This window comes from Amphiura filiformis, chromosome 17 (assembly GCF_039555335.1).
Source record: "Amphiura filiformis chromosome 17, Afil_fr2py, whole genome shotgun sequence".
NCBI classification, from domain to species: domain Eukaryota; kingdom Metazoa; phylum Echinodermata; class Ophiuroidea; order Amphilepidida; family Amphiuridae; genus Amphiura; species Amphiura filiformis.
In genome coordinates this window covers 56,682,128-56,701,165 of record NC_092644.1, presented here as the reverse complement: position 1 = coordinate 56,701,165, position 19,038 = coordinate 56,682,128, and the positions used below count along the sequence as shown (strand labels likewise).

At 36.1% G+C, this 19,038-nt stretch overlaps 1 protein-coding gene across 1 annotated transcript in view; it reads left to right on the top strand.

Annotated features, from left to right (window-relative positions):
- Positions 1–17,285, top strand: part of LOC140138478 (uncharacterized) — a 34,827-nt gene extending 17,542 nt beyond the window's left edge. Inside the window, exons 7-9 of the mRNA XM_072160362.1 lie at positions 14,621–14,776; positions 15,989–16,151; positions 16,338–17,285. Coding sequence (XP_072016463.1) covers positions 14,621–14,776; positions 15,989–16,151; positions 16,338–16,483 — 465 coding nt within the window. The 3' untranslated portion in view covers positions 16,484–17,285. The remainder of the gene's footprint in view (positions 1–14,620; positions 14,777–15,988; positions 16,152–16,337) is intronic.
- Positions 17,286–19,038: the final 1,753 nt, after the last annotated feature.

Genomic DNA, 19,038 nt, shown 5'->3' with positions numbered 1-19,038 from the left:
CACAAATAATATCAGTTATCTTATTTTCCTATGTTATATCACTCCCTTCATCTCTGAACTAAGCTTTCTCGGTTATCGTTTTTTTGCACACCAAATAATTTTTAAAAAATCTTCAAATCTAGATGAGACAAAGAGGAAAATAATGACTCTGCTGTATTTATAGCATTAAATTAAGTCATAGGCTTACATAAACTGGGCGTTGGGGGATTTTTCAAATCGGCCCGCTAATCTGAGCCTAAAATTAATAGGACAATTTGCGCGAAGCGCGAGAAAAATAACAATTTTGTGCTAAAATTGCCATTTCAACCACATTTCCCATGTTCTCCTTTTTAAAAAAAATTTATGCGGAACGCTTCTACAAATATGGTTGGAAATCGGAAGAAATCCGCTTTGTGGAACTGTATCTGGGGTTATCTGGAGATCCGTATACATACATTTAGGGAATGGGCTTTACCTGTGGGCTAGGCTATGGATTTTGTTAAGTGCCATTAATTTGTGGGCAAAATGGATGTGGGATGGGACTAATTCTTTTGCTATACTTGCAATTATTTATTTTTCTTGGTTATTTATGCCTTTTTGTTTTATTATGTTTATTACTTTCTTACATTTTTTGGATAAAAGCCAGCCCTGAAAAGGGCTGTTTTAGGCCAATACACTAGAGTTAGTTTTGGATGAGAAAACGGACATTTTGATGAGAAACGGCCAAAATGGTGAGAATTTAAATTTTCTCATTCTTTTGGATGAGAAACTTCCTGGTGTGTGTGTCAATCATTATTGTCTTATTAAAACTGGTGAGAATTGCTAATCCCGCTGAGCTCAAAATAAACATTATTATTTTCTCATCCAAAAGAATGAGAAAATTTGAATTCTCACCATTTTGGCCGTTTCTCATCAAAATGTCCGTTTTCTCATCCAAAACTTCCTCTAGTGTAAGTTGTCATACAGACCAAAAATCACATCATCATCATCATCATCATCATCATCATCATCATCATCATCATCATCATCATCATCATCAATACATACATACATAATTATCATACGTAGGTCTGGGCATACGTAATTATTTATTTATCTATCATTCAAACATACCACCATATGCGAGTTAACGCATCATAAAGAATTCCTTCATAAGCACTATATGTAGCAAGTCCTTCATTCAGTCTCGTTCCAAAACTAAGTCTAATCGTGAAATTTAAATATACTGTATGGACTTTGCATTTTAGGATGCGCACATGACGATAAGCCAACGGTATACCACACGCAAATCAATGTATACCATCGATAATCCACTACTGTTAAAGATTTGATCATAGTGATTTCTAATATTCTATGAATATGGTGGTATATCGTTAATTTATGTGTTTATGGTGTACAAATCGACACAATATTTTCACAACAATATGGATTACCGATATGATCATTTCAGAAATTAATTTTTTTTAGCGCAATTTGTCAATTTAAATAACATGATTAATATGACACTTCTCAATGAATAAAACCAAACCAAAACCACTGGCCTTCAATAGCTCAATCGGTTAGAGCGCTCTTGATATGCAGTTAACGAGGTGGGTTCGAATCAATCCAAGTATTTTTTTTTTTTTTTTTATTAATTGTTATAAATATTTCAGGAAAATTTTCTTTCAAATAACTTTGCAGAGCAACTGTTGTCAAACTCTTTTTCTTTTTTTCAACTAAAATACAAAATGTCACTATTATGCGCAGTTTATTGTGTCTTCTTAGTATATCAGGCAGATTCTCCTATACTCCGTTTGTTGTGCTATAAGTTAATATGTTGTTTCATGAAGATGATTCATATTTTCCTGTGATTTATCCCTAAATCGTGGACTATACATTGACCATGTTTACTAGTATTCATCCTTATGATCACCAGGACCTACAAGGATATGAATTTGAAAACATCTCCTTGCGCATTTAAACATAGATTTTCTTAGAATGTGAATTTGCATGGTTTTTATGGTCCGGTATACATTTTCATTGACCGTTCCCTTAATTTATAATATTTAATACTGCCCATTTTATAAAACTGAGAACATATTGTTGTGATAAAAACGTGCCAAATTTGGTTGTAATAGCTGCTTCTGTTTTAAAGATATGAGCCAAAAACCAATTTTAGATGATTTTTTTTGGACATCGCCAATACAATCCCGGACATAAGTCGTTCGAACACTTGTGTCAAAGTAGGACTGTTTGAGACCGTATTTCTGATATACTTGACATATTAAAATTTCGCTTTCTTTGACGTGAAGTCTGAACCATTTCCTACTACTACAACCCTCCCCCTGCCCCACCAATCAATGTTGGATGTTTCTAGGGGTTCATGACCAAAAAAACAACCAACAACATTGATCAGGGGGAATGGGGGCATATTTGAGGTACCCATGTTAAAGTGTTAGAACAATTATGACCGGGATTGTATTTGCGAAAAAAAAAATATAACATCTAAATTTGGTTTTTGGCTCATATCTTTAAAACCAAAGTAGGTATTACAGCCAAATTTGGCACACATTATCACAATGATATGTGTCATGTTTTCTGAATTGGACAGCATGATATTGATTAAATTAAGGGAACGGTCAATGAAAATGTGTCGCACACCATGTAAACCTATGTGAAAACTGTCCTATTTTCAAGAGTGTTTTGCCTGCCAATTTAAAATGATTTAGTAGAATTTAATGATTTTTTCAGATATTATTCCTGAAAGTAAGAACTTTATATACACAATAATATTTTCTATGGGGAATCTTTATATTTTAGGGATCGGTCAATATAAATATTGAATATTATAGGTTTTTTGAATGTAAATTAGGTACTTTTTTTATGAGAAAAGACCACATTTTGATATTAAGTGTTAAAAAGAAATCATTTTCATTGCAAATATATTTAAATTGTGTACAATTTAATAAATATTCGATATTAAATGCCAAACTTTGTGCTAAATTGATCACTGATTGAGCCACTGGAAGTGAATTACCGCAGAGGCAAGATTTATCTTCAGTAGATAGCAGGGTTTATCTTCAGTAGATAGCAAACCACTGCACAACCTGTACGCTTTTTGGTTCGTGATCAGTAGAGTACAATCATTTCGACCCATATAAACAGAAAGCCAGAGATTCACAGATGGAGGCGACACCCCGAGTAATGTGTTTTGGGAATTTATCCTCAATTCAAATATTAAAGTGAAAAACAAAACAATCAACATGCATTTTCAAGAAATTTGATGTAAATTTGATGTAAATGTCAAAATCCAAAATGTTAATACATCTTATTCAGACAAAGTTACTTAATGACTCATCATTAAAAATGAAAAAAATTGTAAAAATATATCCATTTACTTTTGATTATTTTATTCAACAGTGTCAAAGCAATTTAATGTGTAAATGAGAGGGGACGATAATGACAATGTTTAACACTAGAGTTAGTTTTGGATGAGAAAACGGACATTTTGATGAGAAGCGGCCAAAATGGTGAGAATTTAAATTTTCTCATTCTTTTGGATGAGAAACTTCCTGGTGTGTGTGTCAATCATTATTGTCTTATTAAAACTGGTGAGAATTGCTACTCCCCGCTGAGCTCAAAATAAACATTATTATTTTCTCATCCAAAAGAATGAGAAAATTTGAATTCTCACCATTTTGGCCGTTTCTCATCAAAATGTCCGTTTTCTCATCCAAAACTTCCTCTAGTGATAGTATTAGCTCATATGTCATAAAAAGGTTAACATTTCTCATAACAAGCTGATTTTTTTCAGGATAGGTCCAGGAATATGTATAGAATCAAATTCCAAAAGTCCCGAGAATCCCCCTTGTGCTTCCTTCAAAATCCAAGATGGCGTCCAAAATGGCCGCCATTTTCAGTTTTTATCATAACTTTGCCCCCAGACATGTTAAAATCACAAACAAAGCATCTAAATATATGTTTTGAGGTACAAGGAATGTTTTAAAAACATTTGCAAGAGGTTTCAATGATCCTAAGAAGCCAAATTCCAATATAGCGGCCAAAATGGACGCCATTTTAGTAAGTAAAATTAGTTTCCAACCAGACATGTTAAATACATTATACAAAATATAGGTTTTGAGGTACAATGGATATATTCAAAATGTACTCGAAGGATTTCAAAACCTAGATAAAGCCAAAATACAAGATGGCATCCAAAATGACCGCCTAAGAAGTGTTTAAGATGTGTTAATTGGCATTGGAGAAAGTTCAAAACTCATGATTTGTAAGCAGACTTATAATGCACATCATCCAAATTCACTACCATTATTACCATCATTATTTTACAATATTGATTCAGTGCTTTTACCATGTGTACAATACAATAGTTACCATTATTTTCTATTTGCCTCCAAAAGAGCTGAGCTCATGCCAAGCCTATGTTCACATCGGTATCCCTGTGATGTAATGCAATCAAATGGTACACCTTAAACTTAATCAACTTGCACTGTGTCTTCGGCATTAATGTTCTTAAATGTTGGTTTGGTCTCCTCCTCATTGTCCCCAACTAGTACAGGTGCTGTGTTGCTGCAAGACTGACCATAGTATTTGCTGCACATCAATGTACAGAAGAGTCCAAGTTTCTTGCAGCTGCATGTCATGTTGTTGCAGCCATCTTGTTTGCATCCACATGATATCATGTTGAGCAATGTGTCTGGTGCAACAGCGAGTTCTGTTTCTACTGGAACAAGAATTCCATCTTGTGATCTCCATCCCCAGTCAGTTGGACTTAGATTGTTCCCCATCCATTCTTGAACCGTGAGGAAAGTGCGTAATGAGCTAAGGGAACTGCATCCAGTTGCCCGTTTGTATGCAGTGTGGCGGTATTCATTCAATGAACCATTGCTAACCCCATACATCTTCAGGATGAAGCTCTCCCCTGCTCTCTATACCTCATCATGCGTGCTGCTGGCATTTGTAAAGGTATCTAACAAGTCATATTCATGTTTCTTGTTCACCATGTTGAAGGGTTTGCGCTTTCCTCGACGATAAATGGCTGAGACTGTGTCACAGCCTGTAATAGCGTGAATAGACATCAAGTGATATCTTGTTTCTCCAATCGCCTGCTGGATGTGACGAATGCTGAATACCATTTCAGGATTACTGCAGCATTTCATGTAGACATCTATACTAGCGCTTGCCCAAGCCACCATCATAACAAGTAGGTCAGTATCTGTACCAACGACCACAACTGGCGCCTCTCCTGCCTCTGCTACTGCTACTTCATCTGCACTTATTGGAGTTTTGTTGGATACTCCTGACACTTTGGAGAGCATAGACAAAGTCCAATTAGAGAACTTTTACAGATCCCTTCTTAACCAGGAGCAGAGTGCCACTGAAGTAGCTGAAGAGGACTGTGTCAAACAGTTGAGCCAGATCATCACGCAAGTACTTGATCGTGCTGCTGGTGAAAGCAGAATTGGGAAGCTGTGGGTGCAATACATCAGACAGGTGGCCCTTATTCGGCATTTCATTAGAGCTGAAAGAACAGGGAATTTGAAGCTCCACCTCTACTGCATAAGAGAGATGATGCCTCACTTCCACGCTGCAGGGCATCTCCACTATGCCAAATCTGCAAGGTTGTATTTACAAACAGATGGAGTCTTTGGGGAAAAACATGCCAGCAGATGAGTTCCAACTGTTCACAGACAAGAGATATTTCACCATCCGACGTCTAGATTTTTTCCGGGGTGGAAACTTCTCTGACCAAACCATTGAGCAGTTTTTGTGCGGACTCTAAAGACATCAGGGGGAATGACACATGGTCGCAGCATCATAGACAGTACATTAACCAAGTGGGTCCACGCACTTTCTCGATGTGCCCCAGTTTGTGATGCTTTAGAGCAGTTCACGGGTGTTCATACGGGTTCTTCAGAGCAGCACAGGGACTTACGTCAAACATCTCAATCAAGAGACATAAGGGATCGTCAAGTTTTTGTTGGTTGGTGAAGGCACATCCCCCTTTGCTGGGTATGAACCGGATCATCTCGGATCTGTGTCAACTGGGACTGTAGCAGATTCATCCGCTAACTGTGATAGAGCGGTAGAAGTTGGCACTAAGTCAGCATTAGAAATAACGGGCAAGAAGTTTACAAACATTGCCTTACGCCGAAATGACAAGGTTACTACGATTGGAGCAAAGGACAAGATGGTGTGAGTTAGTGGACAACAAGTAGAAGTGAATCCGACTCTATTATTTAATAGAATCACATGTGTACTGAACAACAGCTCTGAGATGGTGTTGTTCTTTACGTACGAACTAGCTCCTCAGCCACCTTCTCTCTTTGATGATGACCTTATGCGTAAACCGCCAAAGAGTTCCCTTGGCCTATGCAGGCATATGTCAGAATTACACATAACACATGCTAAAGCATTATGGAGCCCACCCGATTGTTGTATTTGATGGATATGGCACTTTCCTCATGGTTCAAGAAATTATTTATGGATGGGGAACAATCTAAGTCCAACTGACTGGGGATGGAGATCACAAGATGGAATTCTTGTTCCAGTAGAAACAGAACTCGCTGTTGCACCAGACACATTGCTCAACATGATATCATGTGGATGCAAACAAGATGGCTGCAACAACATGACATGCAGCTGCAAGAAACTTGGACTCTTCTGTACATTGATGTGCAGGAAATGCTGTGGTCAGTCTTGCAGCAACACAGCACCTGTACTAGTTGGGGACAATGAGGAGGAGACCGAACCAACATTTGAGAACATTAATGCCGAAGACACAGTGGAAGTTGATAGTTTAAGGTGTACCATTTGATTGCATTACATCACAGGGATACCGATGTGAACATAGGCTTAAGCCATCTTGGCATGAGCTCAGCTCTTTTGGAGGCAAATAGAAAATAATGGTAACTATTGTATTGTACACATGGTAAAAGCACTGAATCAATATTGTAAAATAATTATGGTAATAATGGTAGTGAATTTGAATGATGTGCATTATAAGTCTGCTTACAAATCATGAGTTTTGAACTTTCTCCAATGCCAATTAACACATCTTAAACACTTCTTAGGCGGTCATTTTGGACGCCATCTTGTATTTTGGCTTTATATCTAGGTATTGATATCCGTCAAGTACATTTTGAATATATCCATTGTACCTTAAAACCTATGTGAGATATTTTGTATATGTATTTATCATGTCTGGTTGAAAACTAATTTTACTTACTAAACTGAAGAAGGCCATTTTGTCCGCCATATTGGAATTTGGCTACTTAGGATCATTGAAACCTCTTGCAAATGTTTTTAAAACATTCCTTGTACCTCAAAACATATATTTTGATGCTTTATTTGTGATTTTAACATGTCTGGGGGCAAAGTTATGATCAAAACAGAAAATGGCGGCCATTTTGGACGCCATCTTGGATTTTGAAGGAAGCACAAGGGGGATTTTCGGGGACTTTTGGAATTTGATTCTACACATGTTCCTGGACCTATCCTGAAAAAATCAGCTTGTTATGAGAAATGTTAGGGTTATAGCTAATACTATTGGCCTATTTGGTTTGTTTTTGGTTCTTCAGAAGTGAGTTTACTGTGCTGCTATGCCCTCTACCTGGTTGCCTCCTTGACAAAATAATACAGGTTTCAGCCCGGGTCCTCATTGCATCAATTGCATTGCTTACCAATGCAGCAGTAATACGGTTGCAAAGATCTTGGAGGCCAGCTGGTGGTCTTCGCTCATAGATTTGACGTCGCTTTGAATTTTGCCCCAAAGGAAAAAATCAAGTTGTGTGAGGTCTGGTGATCTTGAAGGCCACTCAACAGCATGACCCATCCCATCCACTCTGTTTGTGTTTGGGAACAGTTCCTGGAGCCGATCTCTGACTCGGACAGTGTATAATAATACATGTATGTTCCATCCTGGAAATATCAAGCACGCTGGATAGCTCCATTATGTTGAAGACCAAAGCTGCATAGTAACGCTGGTGCAACATATGTTGGTTATTGATGTATATACTTCTAGTGCCCATTTCTATTCATTGTTATGTATTCTTCTCCCGTGCATTATTTTCGCGAACTACCCTTCATAGCTCAAATTATATATACCTGCACGCTAAACAATGCATTATCTGAAACCCGCATGCTAAACAACAGATTTTAGATAATACGTGCACGCTCAAATTCTAGAAATACTGGTTCCTGCTCTCTGTGTTCGGAACCCTGATAAAAATGATCACAACCAAAAGTCAATTGTTCATGAAAGTTCATGAAAGTTCAAAAGTCAATTGGTTGCAAACCGTGCGTGAAAAAGTTACTAAAGTATGACGCAGTCGATACCATTGATAGCTTACTTATACAGTGATTGATTTTCTTGACAAGTTAAATGCTACCTGGTCAGTTTTTAAAATTAAAGATATTTTCCTTAATATATATTCAAACTAATATAGGCCTAATGAATGCAGCAATTAACATTGCCTATTGTTTTAAAATACTCAAAGTATATGATGCATAATGTACTCGTGCAAATGCATTAGTCAAGATAATCACACTTGCCATGAAGTTATTGCATTTAGCTCTCGAGCCATCGGCTCTCGAGGTAAATGCAATAACTCCACGGCGTGTGCGATTATCTTGACTAATGCATTGCACTCAGTTCATTATCCTTATCATAACTACCTCTCCCCTGACCATCAACAAACATAGAGCCAATCAAGGTGTTGTTGCCAAGGCAAGGTTTCTGCACCATATAGCAGGATGGAAAGAACAAGTACTCTGTACAGTTCAACTTTGTTTGAGCGGCGAATATCCTTTGCACTCCAGATTGGTTGTAATCTCTGAACTGCACCTAGCGCTTTGCCTATTCGGTGTTTGACATCCTCCTTGCATATTCCACTGCCAGATATTTTTCCCCCAAGGTAGATGAATTTGTTTACTTGATTTAGATTTTGTCCATTAATAATGATGTTGAGCTGGATTTCTTGTCGACTGATGACTTGAACTTCTGTTTTTTGAGATGTTGATTTTGAGCCCTAGGTTGGAGCTATTTTTGAATACTTTGTCCACAAAAGTTTGGAGGTCCCTGGGTGTTTCTGCTATAAGAACAATGTCGTCGGCGAAGCGGAGGTTTGAAATAAGCTGGCCTTGGATATGTGGCCCTATGGTGATGTTATCAGTTGCATAAAGCATAACCAGTTTGAGGAGGATATTGAAGAGTTTGACGTACACCCACTGTTGTATGGAACCATGTTGCCAACCATAGTATAGCAAATAGAAGACAAAGTTGTGGGGAGGATATTCAATTAATCTGATTGACCCACCCTTGAACATCTAATTCTGTTAAATGTACCAATTAAATGATGTTTAGTACACACGTTAATGCATTCCAAAGCCTTACCTTATTATCTTTCCACATCATTATAACCAAGGGTTTCATTTTAATCTTTGATGTAGCCATACCTCATCCATGGACAGAGTGAAAAATGGGTACATTTCTTTAAAAGGACATATCTTCAAAAGTTGTTAGCCTATTGAAATAATTGTTTTGGTTTATTAACGATTGACGGTTTATTTACATATCAAAATAATATATTTGATCAACCTTTCAGAAATAGGAGAAAAATAGTCCGGGGCACTCAAATATTTATGTAAGCATGCGTGACCAAAAAAACGTTTGAAAAGGGTGGTTTTTGGTTGAGCATGTTACGTGTGTGACGCATTAAGGGGGTAAAAAACGCTGATTTTCATGAAAAGTGGTATTTTAAAATCGTTTGTAACACATTTAGGGTACAATTTTAATCCGCTTTTCAAATCTGCTGACACTCCGATTCGAAAAGTTTATTCCTGCCGGAATTCCGTCTGTAGAAATGTTTAGAGTGTTACGGTGTTATGCAAATATATTTCATGATGTGTTACATGTGATTTAACCATGGCCTCGTACTTCTATGTAAAATACTGTTAAGATTAAAAAACGTAATTAATGACTTCATATAAATGTTATGACGGGTATATAGTTCAGCGGACAGACGGGTCGACGAAAATATCGTGTGTAGGCACTCGCTGACAAGCATCCTAAATTTCAGCAAGAATTTCAGGACTTTATAGATTCCTCATGCATTATTTATTACTACTATAGTAGATTTACGAGTTTTCTCCACTGAAAAATGTTAAACCTTCTCTGGATTACTTAACGAATTCGGAATCAAATACGACATGAATACTGCATATTAAAACGTTGCCTCTGTATAAATTACGATGTATATTGGTATTTTATATTCTCACAAAACTACTTCACATGAGAATTCAATCAGATTCAAGTAACAAGCTAAGAATCTGAACTTTATACACTCTGAATTCATTGTGTTATTATTTATATGTATAAAGTGGTATGGTATACCCCTGGGGTCATATCAGAGAGGGGTAGACTTTATGTTCAATGAGATGTTAGTCCAAAAAATTGTTCTCAAGTTGTCAAAATCCATCAAAACTTGTATAGTGGGTCAAATTTATACAAAAACTTGTTCAGGGGGTCAAAATTAGACAAAAACTTATATACATAGAATGGTAAAGACTTGATAAATCCATCTGTGAGGTCAAATTTGGGCCAAAATGCTCATTTTGGCCCCAAATTAAAAAAAAAAACAGGATTTTTGGCCCACGCCGTTTTTTGTTAAACTTGAGGCGAAAATACCTAAAGGTATTTTCGTCTCAGGTTAAACATAACAAAAAAAATTTTGGCTCAAAATTTTTTCTATTAATTTTTTTAAAGTACATAAAAATATCTAGGAATCTTTTTTATTTTGACCAACTTCACCAAAAATATTTGAAATTTGGGTGAAAATCAGGCTTTTTTATGATTTTTTTTGAAAATTGAGCATTTTTTTTGCATTTTTTTGGTGCAAATTTCTCAAAGTTGGTCAAAATTTAAAAAAATAAAAAAAACAGTTTCTAGATATATATCTAGTTTTAAAAATTAAGAAAAAAATTTGGCGCAAGAATTTTTTTGTTACGTTTAACAAAAACAAAGTGGGCCAAAAAAACCCATTTTGGGAAATTTTGGGCCAAAAGGAGCATTTTGGACCAAATTTGACATCACAGAAGAATCTTTTCATTTGCCATTCTAGATATGTATACTTTTATATACTTTAGACCAACAATTTAGCAGTTATGAGGCCCAAAAGTTTCCATAATTCCAGGGTTAAGACCAACAACACATTAATTTAGCATTAGTTTTGCAGATCCTGTTTTACTTAAAATGTTCAACACTGTGCTAATCTGAGTTTTGATTAGACCTTACAAAAAGGGGAGACTTTAAGTAGAATATGATACTGAAAATTGAAATTGCAAAGGAATTTGGATGTAACCAGCATATGTCAAGTAGATGTATCAAAGTCCAATATTTTAATTATGTGCAAGACCTGTAAAACTGAGAGCAAAATATTTGAAATTTGTACAGTGAGATATGTGAGCTGTTTTGGGGAGAGCCCTTAATGCCTTAAAGACATTTATCAGCAATCAGAAAATAAGATTTTAGTATTTTTGTAATGATTATAGAGGTTGTGCGTGAAATTATTGATTGGCTGGTTAAATGTACCAATTAAATGATGTTTAGTACACACGTTAATGCATTCCAAAGCCTTACCTTATTATCTTTCCACATCATTATAACCAAGGGTTTCATTTTAATCTTTGATGTAGCCATACCTCATCCATGGACAGAGTGAAAAATGGGTACATTTCTTTAAAAGGACATATCTTCAAAAGTTGTTAGCCTATTGAAATAATTGTTTTGGTTTATTAACGATTGACGGTTTATTTACATATCAAAATAATATATTTGATCAACCTTTCAGAAATAGGAGAAAAATAGTCCGGGGCACTCAAATATTTATGTAAGCATGCGTGACCAAAAAAAAACGTTTGAAAAGGGTGGTTTTGGTTGAGCATGTTACGTGTGTGACGATTAAGGGGTAAAAACGCTGATTTTCATGAAAAGTGGTATTTTAAAATCGTTTGTAACACATTTAGGGTACAATTTTAATCCGCTTTTCAAATCTGCTGACACTCCGATTCCGAAAAGTTTATTCCCTGCCGGAATTCCCGTCTGTAGAAATGTTTAGAGTGTTACGGTGTTATGCAAATATATTTCATGATGTGTTACATGTGATTTAACCATGGCCTCGTACTTCTATGTAAAATACTGTTAAGATTAAAAAACGTAATTAATGACTTCATATAAATGTTATGACGGGTATATAGTTCAGCGGACAGACGGGTCGACGAAAATATCGTGTGTAGGCACTCGCTGACAAGCATCCTAAATTTCAGCAAGAATTTCAGGACTTTATAGATTCCTCATGCATTATTTATTACTACTATAGTAGATTTACTGAGTTTTCTCCACTGAAAAATGTTAAACCTTCTCTGGATTACTTACTAATTCGAATCAAATACGACATGAATACTGCATATTAAAAGCGTTGCCTCTGTATAAATTACGATGTATATTGGTATTTTATATTCTCACAAAACTACTTCACATGAGAATTCAATCAGATTCAAGTAACAAGCTAAGAATCTGAACTTTATACACTCTGAATTCATTGTGTTATTATTTATATGTATAAAGTGGTATGGTATACCCCTGGGGTCATATCAGAGAGGGGTAGACTTTATGTTCAATGAGATGTTAGTCCAAAAATTGTTCTCAAGTTGTCAAAATCCATCAAAACTTGTATAGTGGGTCAAATTTATACAAAAACTTGTTCAGGGGTCAAAATTAGACAAAAACTTATATACATAGAATGGTAAAGACTTGATAAATCCATCTGTGAGGTCAAATTTGGGCCAAAATGCTCATTTTGGCCCCAAATTAAAAAAAAAAAAAAACAGGATTTTTGGCCCACCGTTTTTTGTTAAACTTGAGACGAAAATACCTAAAGGTATTTTCGTCTCAGGTTAAACTATAACAAAAAAAATTTTGGCTCAAAATTTTTTCTATTAATTTTTAAAGTACATAAAAATATCTAGGAATCTTTTTTATTTTGACCAACTTCACCAAAAATATTTGAAATTTGGGTGAAAATCAGGCTTTTTTATGATTTTTTTTTGAAAATTGAGCATTTTTTTGCAATTTTTGGTGCAAATTTCTCAAAGTTGGTCAAAATTTAAAAAAAATAAAAAAAACAGGTTCTAGATATATATCTAGTTTTTAAAAATTAAGAAAAAAATTTGGCGCAAGAATTTTTTTGTTACGTTTAACGAAAACAAAGTGGGCCAAAAAACCCATTTTGGGAAATTTTGGGCCAAAAGGAGCATTTTGGACCAAATTTGACATCACAGAAGAATCTTTTCATTTGCCATTCTAGATATGTATACTTTTATATACTTTAGACCAACAATTTAGCAGTTATGAGGCCCAAAAGTTTCCATAATTCCAGGGTTAAGACCAACAACACATTAATTTAGCATTAGTTTTGCAGATCCTGTTTTACTTAAAATGTTCAACACTGTGCTAATCTGAGTTTTGATTAGACCTTACAAAAAGGGGAGACTTTAAGTAGAATATGATACTGAAAATTGAAATTGCAAAGGAATTTGGATGTAACCAGCATATGTCAAGTAGATGTATCAAAGTCCAATATTTTAATTATGTGCAAGACCTGTAAAACTGAGAGCAAAATATTTGAAATTTGTACAGTGAGATATGTGAGCTGTTTTGGGGAGAGCCCTTAATGCCTTAAAGACATTTATCAGCAATCAGAAAATAAGATTTTAGTATTTTTGTAATGATTATAGAGGTTGTGCGTGAAATTATTGATTGGCTCCAAACAAAAGATCATGAACCGGTGTCCTTCACCGTAATCATGGTGCAGTGCAGTCCATCCAATCAAATGTTGGCATCAACCTATTTGATCGCAGTGCATTTGTTATGTGTGTGAGAAGAACTGTCGCGGTAGATTGCTATCATGCTTTTGTTGAATGAATTTGAGTAGTCTGCCATATTTATGGTATGATACGTCATATGCACAACTTCTATAGGCGTGCTAACCTACCCTGCAAGTGATAATACCAAACATGACCAAATAAAGGTAAAACGTAACATTTTATTGACTTATCCTTTACTTTTAAGGTCACATTTTAGCTAATGTTGGATGTCCGTATGGACACTTGTAGCTACACACAACTGGCTGGAGCTTCATATTTGTCAACATTGCAATTTCTTGGTCAATATCTTTCATATGAAAAAGTACCAAATGACAATTTTAATGACTTATCCTTCACTTTTAATCTGTTCTTAAAGAAATTCAATATTTTTACTCCTTTGCAAGATCACTGCACTTCTTTTTGCTCTGATTAACGCAAGCACCAATGAGCAGCACACATGGAGCTTTGTGTTCCCTTCATGAGTACCGTTCTGCGCCAACCAGCGCTTTGATGCATTATCGGCCAATCAGATTATCGTTTAATATTGTCAGAAAATTAAAACAACCAATCAGATCCCAACTTCCATGTTTATGCTGTTCTTTTCTGCCAACAAGTGGTAGTCAGTAGTTGTCATTGTCACCTGAAACAAAGCAGGCAACTCTTTTACTCTTTAAGGAACCGTCATTATTAAATATTGCAATGACATTTTAATTTATTGTAGAATGTGCTTGAAGAGTTGGAACAAGGAGGTGCACTTGAATGCGCTCCACAGACACAATACAAACTCTCTTTGAAAGATGAAAATACAACAAACATGTCTTTCCAAGTGGATTCTGTATTTCCAACAGGAGCTTGGAACTCAGCAAACCAAGAAGTGGTAAACATTTTTTTTTTTAATTTAAAGGTCATAAATTATTTTCCCCTTTAAATAGATTCATACTTGTCCTGTATCTTTTAGTGTGCCTTGGTCAAACACCAAATAATATTGAACAAAAACCTTAGTGGCATACTTCACTTTAATCTCCCTTTTTAACCCAAGTTTTCCATAATACCAAATCTACACACCATGGAATTCACCATATCACGTCCAAGTTCACATTGGGCGCCACATTCCTTTTTTAAAGGAATTTTTATTAACCCAAGTTTTCCATGAGCATTATTTGTTTGGAGAGTGACAGGACGGAGACAGTGAGTTAGACAGGCATGTGATGTGAGGGCTAGCTGGACCAAATTTTAATTATGTCTCTCTCTCTGCCTGGAGAGGCAGTGTCCCAAAACAAGAAAGTACTATTAAAATTGTAATTTTGTTACAGTTCAGTTCAGTTCTTTATTGACATGCACCACACATTATAGGTATAGTCAAAACACATATACATCAATACAAGGATATAATAATGGTAGTATAAAACATTACATCATTCACTTTAACACTTAGTAATACCAAAGGAGCTAGGTATCAAAGCCTCGCCTATAATAATAAAAATTTGATATCCCAATATGCTTTGCTTTGTGCCACAGAGCAGAGCATCCCCTTCTATATATGTGCTATGTTTGGAATATGTCAGTATAAGGGATCTTTTTAAATTACTTGGTTACCTTCTGCACATGTGTGTTTGTGTAAATGGTATTTTTTATCCTTTTATATGGTGCAGAGAATGATAATTAAAAAACAGTTTATTTATTTTGGTTACGTTTCTGCCCGAGATTGCACATGTAAACATAGGCCATTGGTGACAAAAGGGGATCATGGGCACTTTGTGCCAATGGAATACTGGGTGAAATTTGCAGGGGGACCAAAAAAGATTATAAATGTATATTGTTATGGGTGATGCTTGACATTTGAGCACTATTCCATTGCACAGTGACGAAACCAGGAATTTCTGGGGGCGTGCTCAATGGTGGGAGGGGAGGAGGATTGTCACATGCCCCATACCCCAGAGTGGCCATATCCACTGCCATTGCATTGCACATACATAAATACTTATTAATGATAAAGATTGGGAAACAAAGGAATAAAAAGACATCTTAAAAGTTATATGTTGCATAGTAAATGGTTGTAATTGAATTGCATTATAATTTTGAATTTCAGGAAATAATACCTTACACAAGCCTACAACATGGAAATTCAGGTTCAAGGACTGTGTTATCTTTTCTGAGACAGGTCCAAAATGCCAAACACATAACGGGAACGGTGAAAGTAAAACGCCCTGATTTGATCACAACCTTACATTTCTCAAGTGACTGGCGCAGTGGTAAGCACTATATTGATATCAAATTGGATCGATTGAGCCCATATTTATAGGTCGAGCTATGAGTTTTAAAATATTGGACGAGACGTATACAACAGAAGTGGTTGTATATATACAACCACTTCTGTTCATATAATATATGACGTCATCAGTCTGTTGCATTGAAACTGTTTTCTAATTTTGTTACAGCACAACATGAGAGGGAAACACCAGTAAGCTGTGATGAAAGTCTTACCAACAACTCAACTCGGCATCCTCAAAATTTACGAAGGAATGGCACTGGCCAACGTGGATCCCCTCAGCAAAACATACGCCAAGCGTCAAATTGGCTTTGAAAATATGGAAGGAGCAGCAGATGATCTAGAATTTTTACACTAGCTTGGCGTATGATGAAGCAAAATTTGGTCTTACATGAGACCCAGGGTGTTCGCTTCATGTATGAAGGCACAATTTCTGGAATTTCAAAATATCTCCCCTTTTTTATGCAATTTACATTATAAGCAATAGATTTTTTGATGAAAAATAGACCCCATTTTGTACACCAAAATCCCTTAATATTGATAATCATGATCTGTGAAATGTAAGTAGATGGCCTGACAATGAATGTACATCTCTTTCTTCAGGCTCCAGAATGATGCAGTATGCAATACTCTTGAAATTTTCTTAGAAGCAGTCACTCTCACAAACATTTCATCCCCATGGGTAAACTCTATTTTCAACAACTCTTTCTATACCTTTGCTCCTGATTGCTCCTCCATGCGCAGTGCTTCTTCATCTCATACTGTGCCCTGTTCTAATTTGATGTCAAATTTTGAATCACTCACAGTGCTGAGGTTGAGAAAATCATCAAGGGCATTTCAAACAAGTCTTTTATTCTTGATACTTTACCATGTTGGTTGATCAAAGATAATTTGGATATTGTTTTACCTATTATAACAAAGATTGTAAATTGTTCTTTATCCTCTGGAATCTTCCCTGATACACTGAAACAATCTATCATTACCCCGGTTCTTAAGAAGGTTTCTCTTGATGTTAATTCTCTGAGAAATTTTAGGCCTGTTGCTAACCTCAAATTTTTGTCAAAAGTAATAGAGAAGGCCGTGTCATCTCAAGTTAGTAACCATGTGAACAGCTTTGATCTTGGTGAGAAACATCAGTCTTCGTGATAAGAAACATCACAGTACTGGAGACAGCCCTCCTGAAGGTCAAGAATGACGCTCTCCAGTCCCTGGATGATAACAAAGCTGTTCTCATGGTTCTACTTGACATGTATGCGGCGTTCGACACCGTTGACCATCCCATTCTTTTAGAAAGAATGGAGAAATGTTTTGGTTTGCATGGTGCTGTTGTATCTTGGTTTAAGACCTATCTTGAAAATCGTACTACCAGAGTTTCTATTAAGAATAATTTTTCTGATGAACATGTTTTGTCATATTCCTTACCACAGGGCTCTATCATCGGTCCACAAGGATTAATATTGTATACATATCCTGTTGGAAACATCATTCGTGGACATGACCTGAGTTTTCATTCTTATGCTGATGATAATACAACTATATTCTGAATTCGACCCCAAGATTCCTGGTGACTGTGATCATGTGCTTAATAATCTTGCCTCATGTATCTCTGAAATCAGTGCATGGATGTCTCAGAATAGGTTGCAACTTAATCAGGATAAGACTGTATTCTTTGTCATTGCGTCTTCTAGAGCTCTGTCTACTTTACCTTGCATTCAATTAGACATTGGTGATATCACTATCAATCCTGCCGTCACTGTTAAAAATCTTGGGGTGACATTTGACCAGTGTTTAAATATGTCAAGTCATGTCAACAGCATTTGTAAAACTGTCAATTTTCATATTCGTAATTTGTGGAGTATTCGCCGTTTCATCACCCAAGACGCTTGTCATGACAATGTCATCATGCCGTCAGAGCATTGATCTTATCCCGCATCGACTATGCCAACTCACTTCTTTATGGCGCTCGCGAAGTCGACCTGAAACGCTCGCAGCGATTACAAAATAAGGCTGCGCGGCTAGTCCATGCTTGTGGACGGGATCAATCCTCTGATGGCCTCTTGCTGTCTCTCCATTGGTTACCGGTAAACAGAGAATTATTTACAAAATCATTCTATATGCATTTAAATGTCTTGTCTAAATAACCAGGCCCCTACATATATATCTCACTGATCTTGTCCAGCTACTTCAGGATGTAGCTACTGGCGGATACAGACACAGACTTTGTTCTTCTACTGATGCAACAAGACTTGCTGTTCCTCGATCTAAAAAACGAGTCAGAGATAATTCCTTTGTTGTTGTTGCACCTCGCCTTTGGAATAGTCTCCCCGTTGACATCAGGGAATCGGTGTCTGTGTCTATTTTTAAAAAACGCCTGAAAACACACTTGTTCCAGAGTTTCTGCATTTCTTTTTGTTTTCTTTATTGTTGCTTGTGTATTGCTATATTGTGTTTTTGTCGCTTTTGTAAGGCGCTGTGTGCTCCGTAGAGCGCCCTATAAGTATTGTGTAATAATAAATAAATAATAATAATACCTTTGCACAGGAGCCAAGCATTGTTAATCAGTGATAAATCCGACGTCCAGTAGCATATACGCCATCACAGGGTTACGCATACGTGTTACGCGTGAACTTATGCGTAAACACTCTCTTATGTTGGAGGTATCACATAAACATTGCAGCTTTATTCTTAAGTTTTATTGCCGATATCAATAGAAAAATCACAGATCTTCTTGCATGAGTGGCAATGACAAAGGAACATTCTGAATGAAAAAGAATCATGTGAATTAGATGATCTTTAGCTTGTTTCGTTGTTGAAAGGGATTAGATCAATGTATCTATGGTTGGTAGATTGTCAAAATATTATTAGCTTCA